The 9,414-nt window shown below is 39.0% G+C and overlaps 1 protein-coding gene across 2 annotated transcripts in view; it reads right to left on the bottom strand.

Annotated features, from left to right (window-relative positions):
* Nucleotides 1-9,414, bottom strand: part of LOC139758549 (glycine receptor subunit alpha-2-like) — a 163,331-nt gene that overhangs the window by 28,181 nt on the left and 125,736 nt on the right. For both annotated transcript variants that reach the window (XM_071680069.1, XM_071680070.1), the window contains exon 6: nucleotides 5,460-5,686. In XM_071680069.1, the coding sequence (XP_071536170.1) occupies nucleotides 5,460-5,686 (227 nt within the window). The remainder of the gene's footprint in view (nucleotides 1-5,459; nucleotides 5,687-9,414) is intronic.

Here is a 9,414-nt window from a genome sequence, read left to right as displayed (position 1 = left end):
CGTATATGCAGTCCGGAATTTATTTGATGGTGAGTTTGAGAAGATATATTTTTTTTGATCTAAGTTAAATTTACCCTAGCCCTTAAGTTATCAAAGAAAATATTTTGTAGACTTAAATCAAAATCTTCCCTCCTGTTTACCTTATCTTTAACCTAAGAAAGTTTTTACTGCATTTAAGAAAGCTGACAAACTGATCTGTTTCCCTTTCATTGTAAAATCACGGAAACCACGTCTGACCTCCGTCATATTATGGTAAAGGAACTTCTTCCCTTTCACTATTCCACGAAACAATGATGATTCCATTATGTTACTACCTACACTAAGTTCGGTATCATTTCTACCCGTTAGCTAACGCAAGTACTGATAATTCCTACAAGTATCATACAATCACTGAAGTTATGTCTAAACTTTATCATCCACATAAACATACTTAACCTCTGGCAGTGAAATAGGTAATCATTATCAAGTCTTATACCTTAGACTAAATGAAAGCAGACTAAAAGTCGTAATTCGGTGTTATACGTGTAAGCTAAGAACCTAAGGCTTAAAAAAGAAAAAAATTGTTAGTCTCACAGTGGCTTCTCTCTCTCTCTCTCTCTCTCTCTCTCTCTCTCTCTCTCTCTCTCTCTCTCTCTCTCTCTCTCTCTCTCTCTCTCTCTCTCTCTCTCTCTCTCTCTCTCTCTCTCTCTCTCTCTCTAATAATTTTCCCCTCGTTTCGAGAAAAAAGAGCAGCGTTCGTATCTCGTATTAGATGAATGCAGAGCTAACAACAGCTGGTTCTGACGTTGTGATAATAGCTACGTGTATTGGTGTCTACACATGAGTCTTCTCATGGAAACAGATGGGTTGGCTCTCTTGAGGGATAGAGTGTTGTTTTGTGTTGTTGGGGGAGTAGTGCCATCACGGACGGAAGGCTCGATGGTGCCTCGAGGACGGCACACGTATTGTTCTGGAGCTTGTAGTACTCTTGGTGATGCATATAAGAGGAGAGGCTGTTAGTGTGGATGGGGGTACAAGAGAGAAAGAGGGATAAAGTGAGAAATACAAAGAGAGATGGACAATACACACACACACACACACACACACACACACACACACACACACACACACACACACACACACACACACACACACACATGCATACACACACACACACACACACACACACACACACACAAATCAATGTATATATATATATATATATATATATATATATATATATATATATATATATATATATATATATATATATATATATATATATATATATATATATATATATATATATATATATATATATATATATATATATATATATATACATATATATATATATATATGTTTTATTTATTTATTATACTTTGTCGCTGTCTCCCGCGTTTGCGAGGTAGCGCAAGGAAACAGACGAAAGAAATGGCCCAACCCCCCCCCCCCCATACACATGTATATACATACGTCCACACACGCAAATATACATACCTACACAGCTTTCCATGGTTTACCCCAGACGCTTCACATGCCTTGATTCAATCCACTGACAGCACGTCAACCCCGGTATACCACATCGCTCCAATTCACTCTATTCCTTGCACGCCTTTCACCCTCCTGCATGTTCAGGCCCCGATCACACAAAATCTTTTTCACTCCATCTTTCCACCTCCAATTTGGTGTGCTTCTTCTCCTCGTTCCCTCCACCTCCGACACATATATCCTCTTGGTCAATCTTTCCTCACTCATTCTCTCCATGTGCCCAAACCACTTCAAAACACCCTCTTCTGCTCTCTCAACCACGCTCTTTTTATTTCCACACATCTCTCTTACCCTTACGTTACTCACTCGATCAAACCACCTCACACCACACATTGTCATCAAACATCTCATTTCCAGCACATCCATCCTCCTGCGCACAACTCTATCCATAGCCCACGCCTCGCAACCATACAACATTGTTGGAACCACTATTCCTTCAAACATACCCATTTTTGCTTTCCGAGATAATGTTCTCGACTTCCACACATTCTTCAAGTCCCCCAGAATTTTCGCCCCCTCCCCCACCCTATGATCCACTTCCGCTTCCATGGTTCCATCCGCTGCCAGATCCACTCCCAGATATCTAAAACACTTCACTTCCTCCAGTTTTTCTCCTTTCAAACTCACCTCCTAATTGACTTGACCCTCAACCCTACTGTACCTAATAACCTTGCTCTTATTCACATTTACTCTTAACTTTCTTCTTCCACACACTTTACCAAACTCAGTCACCAGCTTCTGCAGTTTCTCACATGAATCAGCCACCAGCGCTGTATCATCAGCGAACAACAACTGACTCACTTCCCAAGCTCTCTCATCCCCAACAGACTTCATACTTGCCCCTCTTTCCAAAACTCTTGCATTTACCTCCCTAACAACCCCATCCATAAACAAATTAAACAACCATGGAGACATCACACACCCCTGCCGCAAACCTACATTCACTGAGAACCAATCACTTTCCTCTCTTCCTACACGTACACCTGCCTTACATCCTCGATAAAAACTTTTCACTGCTTCTAACAACTTGCCTCCCACACCATATATTCTTAATACCTTCCACAGAGCATCTCTATCAACTCTATCATATGCCTTCTCCAGATCCATAAATGCTACATACAAATCCATTTGCTTTTCTAAGTATTTCTCACATACATTCTTCAAAGCAAACACCTGATCTACACATCCTCTACCACTTCTGAAACGACACTGCTCTTCCCCAATCTGATGCTCTGTACATGCCTTCACCCTCTCAATCAATACCCTCCCATATAATTTACCAGGAATACTCAACAAACTTATACCTCTGTAATTTGAGCACTCACTCTTATCCCCTTTGCCTTTGTACAATGGCACTATGCACGCATTCCGCCAATCCTCAGGCACCTCACCATGAGTCATACATACATTAAATAACCTTACCAACCAGTCAACAATACAGTCACCCCCTTTTTTAATAAATTCCACTGCAATACCATCCAAACCTGCTGCCTTGCCGGCTTTCATCTTCCGCAAAGCTTTCACTACCTCTTCTCTGTTTACCAACTCATTTTCCCTAACCCTCTCACTTTGCACACCACCTCGACCAAAACACCCTATATATATATATATATATATATATATATATATATATATATATATATATATATATATATATATATATATATATATATATATATACTTTTTTTTTTTTTTTTTTTTTTATACTTTGTCGCTGTCTCCCGCGTTTGCGAGGTAGCGCAAGGAAACAGACGAAAGAAATGGATGTTAATTTGCTGAGAGGTGCAACTGGAGGGATGTTTGATCATTATCTTGTGAAGGCAAAGGTGAATATTTGTAGAGGTTTTCAGAAAAGAAGAGAGAATCTTGGGGTGAAAAGAGTTATGAGAGCAAATGAGCTTGGGAAGGAGACTTGTGTGAGGAAGCAACAGGAGAGACGAAGTGCAGAATGGAAAAAGGTGAGAGCAAAGGACGTAAGGGGAGTGGGGGAGGAATGGGATGTATTTAGGGAAGCAGTAGTGATTGCGTTTCTGAACTGTTGAAACTGACGAGGTTACAGTTTTCTACTCCAAGATGCTGTACAGGTTCAAACTTAGAGGGAAAATAAGTTCATGTCGTGAAAGAGAACTAGTACTGGAAATGAGGGGAAAGTAAGTTGACGCGTGTAGGCAGGCATTATTGGCATAAGGGTTAATATGATAGGAAGTAGATGATCTTCTGTGGATAGAAAAAAGTGGCGAGACGATGAATCGGAACCCAATAGAACACCACTGTCGATTGCGTGCGAGGGAACAGCCTCGCCATCATGACTACCATGATGAAACAACTAGAAAGAAAGCTATGAATTAAAGGAAGGAAAATAGTTTAAAAAACGGACTTTTCCCACACCCTGTTTTGGAGAGCTCGAGATCCAGCCTATAAGGCTCACCATAAGTTACGAGAGAATCGTTTCGAGCCCTGAGAGAATGGAATCAATTTCTCAGTGGTTAATCAAGAACGAAAGACTTAAATATAGTTTTAGAATCTTTATGGAAAACAAAAGTGAAAGCGACAGATTATTGGTTGGAAGGGTTAGAATGGTCTCCTGTGAAAAGAATGGGCTGCAACAAGGTATGCTTCCAAGAATAAGGAAAAGTTTGGGTTTTAAGCATTAATCAAACAGACGAGCAAGGACAGAAGGAGTTATGCTATCGGGACAATACAACTTGTCCAGTTGTAGCTGGGAGTGCACTAGGAATACCTTGCTCAAGAAATATATAGGAGGGGCATAGGCTCAGTGGGAGGAGATGGGGGAGCCCCATTATTTGCTTTGCAAAACAATACTAAATAATCATATTAGATATAGGGTATGTTCCATATCCTATATGGAATATTGTCTTGTAATCCCATCAAACCACACTCAAATGAGCCTCATGTTGACGTTGTCAGTCTACAAGAAAAAAGCAAATAAGTCAAACATACCACGTGCAGTAAAGGCGTTTCCCGCGGCAGTAGGAGGAAAATGATTGCCACTGGCTGATGAATTATAGTGGGTAAAGCAATGCCACGTCCAGTCTGTCAATAACTTGAATTTTCATTAAGATAAGCGGCTTTATGACCAGCTAAGAGCGCACGCACGATTCTCTATAGGTAAACAGTGGGACATAGAAGAATGTATACATACTCTTCTCTTCCCCCACACTCGATCGCCAACTGTGGAGAGAATGAGTGAGGAAAAGTTAAGAAAGAGAAGTGGAGGGAACCAGGAGAACGAGGAGACCATATTAGAGAGGGAAGGATGGAGTGAATAAGATTTTTATTGCCAGCTAATTTTTTTCTGGGGTTTCTTATTTTCTTGCGAGTGTGTGTAGGGGGTCGATACAGAAGGTCTGTATAGGAGCTGTTCTTGTACCGCTTTTTCATCTTAAGATCCTTTTCAGGAGTAAGTCGTGCTGAGAGGATATCAGATTGTATACGGGAGAAACGGACACAAATGTAGCAGTGGTAAAAACGGTCGGTGGGAAACTGTTAGTCCATTCAAGATGTCTCTGAGACGAGAGATGAAACTTTCATCGGACGGATAGACTGAGAATACTAGTCAACTCACCAGGTAAAACTGCACAAGTGGGATGTTATGATCAGAATCTATGGACTGAACTCTGAACTGATTTCCAACAACTTTTGAGATGATATTCAGTTCACCATGAAATTTACAAAAAGAAACTAAACTAAGAAGTGGCTCATCACAAGTTTATATTTCTGTCAGGTATGTTACACACAAAAGAAAATAAGCCAAAACAGATTTGGTCCACATGATATATCCTGCTCCCAAAGCAGATTCAGAATATCAAGATAACACAAGAATTAGGTATGGGAATAACAAGTTTCATATCATGGCAATTGATCATTATATATACTCAAAATGCTTAGAAGGAAAGAGGGGAACTTACTTAACCATGTAGAGGATGGTGGAGTCGAGGTGAAGCCAGAGGTAGTGATTAGGAATGGTCATCGTCTGGAAAGTGACGGACTTGGCGTTTTTGAAAAAGGCGTCAGGCCTCCAGATATCCTTTAGCCACGACACAGGTAGGAGGCGATACTCCCCCGTCATGTTCTGTGGGAATCGAAGACGGTGGTCCTTCCAGCTCTGAGCAAAGAAGATGTCTGCTGCGTACGTCTGTGTAGGGAATAGGGAAAACAACTTTGAATTAAGTTTTACGGGTAAATATGTTTGCTGCGCAAGTCTGAGCAAGGAGAAAATGGGTGTGATTGAACTGCGTTTGTAGGCAAGGAAAAATTATACAAAACATCTACCCTGAGGAAAAGTGAGATATAAACTTTTGTAACATTTGTTTGTCTTCAAAAGATATATGCAAAAAGAAGAAAAGTGCAACGCATGGGATTTAGAGGCAAGAGCTTTCTGTAAAGTTCATCTGTATGATAATGAGGAACTGATAGGAAAAATAAGAGGAATAACAATTATAAAAAAAATCTGTTAGAAAATACTTTTGAAAACAGAAATATGAGGAGACCTATATTATGTCTGTGACGGATGTATGGCAGAGCTGTGGGAAAAGATCATTCAGAATGATTCCATAGTAATGAAAGGGAGAAAAAAAAATGGTAGGTTTCCTATGGAGAGATCAAATGGGATCCTTTCAGTAAGGAAATGGAGACATGCATTTTTTCTCATTGTAGCAAACTACAAATTGTTCATCACGAGAGGATATCTCATGAAAAGAAATAGGTGGTCCATTATCTCATGGAAGGGGAGGCAAAAGAATACACCAGGCAATATGGTTTAGGTAAGACTTAGGGAGAAGAAAGCAATGGCGAATGAAGGAAAGTTTTCAGTCCACTGCACGTCATCTGACATTGGCTAATGAGTGCAACGAGCAGGATGAAGAAGGTTATACGTTTAGTGCGCGTGTTTTGGTGAATGAGAGACTTTATGAAAAAAATGAGATTTGCTTTCTTACGAGTCAGAAGGAATAACAGTTATCGTGAACCTCTCAGATGAAAAGATATTTAGCTACGTACAATTAAGGCCAACAAAAACGAAATGCTCTCTACATGTAAAAAGAAAAGTGGAGTGTAGTGTCACTGGCACGGATACAAAATGGTGGAGAAGAGTATCAAATCTTTCTGAGTATACTGTATTCTTTGATACTAGGAAACTTTGTATGAACCTTGTAGTTAAAGGTACAGAGAGGAATGGGAGATATGTTTCATGGCTATGATGAAGGATGAACAAGCAGGATCCTAGATATGGAAGTATCAATTTTCATCTTTGATCACCATTAAACTACGAGCGGGATTTCTCTTTCTTTTTCTAGAAAAGATACAGAGTGTCACAGCTTCTCAAAATATATCAAATTTTGATTCAGCACCGATGCGGTTATTCCCATCGTATAGAACGTAATCCTTCTGAAGGCATGAAATGCGAAATAAAAGGTATTGCCAGCATCTTTCCCTTTTTTTTTTCACTGGCTCGGATAATCACCATCCTCCTCCGCCTGAGCCTGAAAGAAGGAATACATTCTTGCTGAGGATAGAGGGTCATTAGTGCAGACGAAAGAATTCGTTAAATGCTAATGAAATCATTTGTTTAACACAAAGGGTATAAAACTCTAGAAGAAATCAAGAGAAAATTCTTTTGGGGTAAAATACAGCGCAGAGATAATATGTGTAAGTATTAGGATTAAACTCTTGTGGACAGATTCGTCATTTCACTGTCGAGAGCAGTGTTTTTGATCCGTTGTGCTGCGTAAATGCGACATTTACTTTCCTTAGAATACATCGTCAGACCAATAACAGCCGAAGACGCTACTGGTGCTCTGTCAGGCAACGACTCAGTTTCCTTCATCATCAAGATGCTACTGGACTAACATAATCATGTTCATTATATCATTCAGCATACGCTGCTAGTTCATTGGGTTGATGATGGCAGGAGTTGTGTTGCACTTCTTAATAACCACTTTTTTCTACACGGTACTTGATGCTTTACTATTTAGTCCATTTCTTATACAAGAACAAAATGAAATTCAGAGAATGTATGGAATGAACATATTCGGAGGGAAACATTCATTTGTGCCAGTGACATTTCATTTATATGAATCACAATAACAAGAAAATACATCAGACAAAATCAGGATGTTTTCAGATCTCCTGCCTAACTCTAGCAAGTGAGTCTTGATTCTTGAATGTGGCTTTTCCGCCTATTTCATGTTTCATATACACCCAAATTTTCTGGGTTGAAATAAAAAGCTGATCGTTTGTATTTATTACCAACAAAGGAGTACAAAGGATGCAATGGACCATTGGGTTCTTTTGAGGCTTTTGTGATATAGAATGAGATCAGAGACATGTTGCAGGGATTAGCGTTGCAAGACTAAAGCAAACAGAAAACTTACGATAATTTTCTGAGAACAATAAAGTCTAATCTAATTCTAGTACATCAGAGAGTGCTTTTGAATCCCAGTCGTTATGAATAACGACATTAAGTCTTAATAAACTGTTACACGAGGATATTTTCCTGCGGAAACCATACATTTGTCTGCTATTTACTTGTGACTTTCTAGAAATAATACGATTTTGCTTCATTGTCTCTTTTTCATCGATCTGTCTATGCTAACTGAGTGGTAACGGACGGCATGCATCTTTGTTTTTTTTTCTTATGTATTGGGGCGATATTTTCGAACTTCCATTTTTCAATATATTACTGTCGGTTAGTGATTTGTTAAGAGTCGTGGTTATGGGAAGCATGAATTATAGTCTAACTGCCTTAACAATTTCTGATAATAGGTTATCAGGGCCAATTGATCTATTTGGGTTTATTTCACTTAAGTATTTCAGCGCTTTATAGGTTCATATTTCTCTGAGCTTTACTTTTTCGTGATCTCATTTTAGAATGGATTCTAAATGACTGAGGTTGGCATTTTCCATTTCGACTATGAAATCAGAAATGAAGAATTTATTTAAGACAGAGACAATTACCTTACTAGTGGTTATTATTCTAATAAGCTTTTTTGTTACTGGTCCTATTGAATCTTTTACTGTTCTTTGTCTCACGTGATTACAGCCTCTGGGGTTACTTTTAGTATTAAGTGATAGCCTTTATTCAACATAAATTTTTTCTACATTCTTTTCTTATACGACTAATCAGTTCCCATATTTTCCTAGCCGCTTAATTTTTTTGAGTTCTCACTAGCCTCTTTGATCTTTCATCGTTTAGATGTTGCTAGTTTCATATATATATATATATATATATATATATATATATATATATATATATATATATATATATATATATATATATTTCTTTCTTTCAAACTATCCGCCATTTTCCGCGTTAGCGAGGTAGCGTTAAGAACAGAGAACTGGGCCTTTAAGGGAATATCCTCACCTGGTCCCCTTCTCTATTCCTTCTTTTGGAAAATAAAAAGAAAAAAAGAAATAATGAGAGGGGAGGATTTCCAGCCCCCCGCTCCCTCCCCTTTTAGCTGCCTTCTACGACACGCAGGGAATACGTGGGAAGTATTCTTTCTCCCCTATCCCCAGGGATAATGAACAAATATATATATTTCCTCAAAATTTGCTCCTCTGTAATACAATAGTTTGTTATCGCTAACTTTTGATTTTGTAATTACAATGTATCTAGTTTCTTGGTGTGATGATCACTGTTTGCCAGAGCGCCTATCCTGCAGGAGTTGCTGAGGTCGCTGAGACTGTTAAGAACTTAGTCAAGAATGTTATTACTTTTATGTAGCTGAGGAACCACTTCAACCACCTCGAAGAGATGAACGTCTTCAGTCAAGGCTAATGTATTTCCCCCTCGGTCACCTGTTCGAGAATTCCAGGAGAGAGAGAGAGAGAGAGAGAGAGAGAGAGAGAGAGAGAGAGAGA

This window comes from Panulirus ornatus, chromosome 30, assembly GCF_036320965.1.
Source record: "Panulirus ornatus isolate Po-2019 chromosome 30, ASM3632096v1, whole genome shotgun sequence".
In the NCBI taxonomy this organism is placed as follows: Eukaryota; Metazoa; Arthropoda; class Malacostraca; order Decapoda; family Palinuridae; genus Panulirus; species Panulirus ornatus.
The sequence above is the reverse complement of the archived record's forward strand: the minus strand, read 5'-3'. Positions and strand labels throughout refer to the sequence as shown.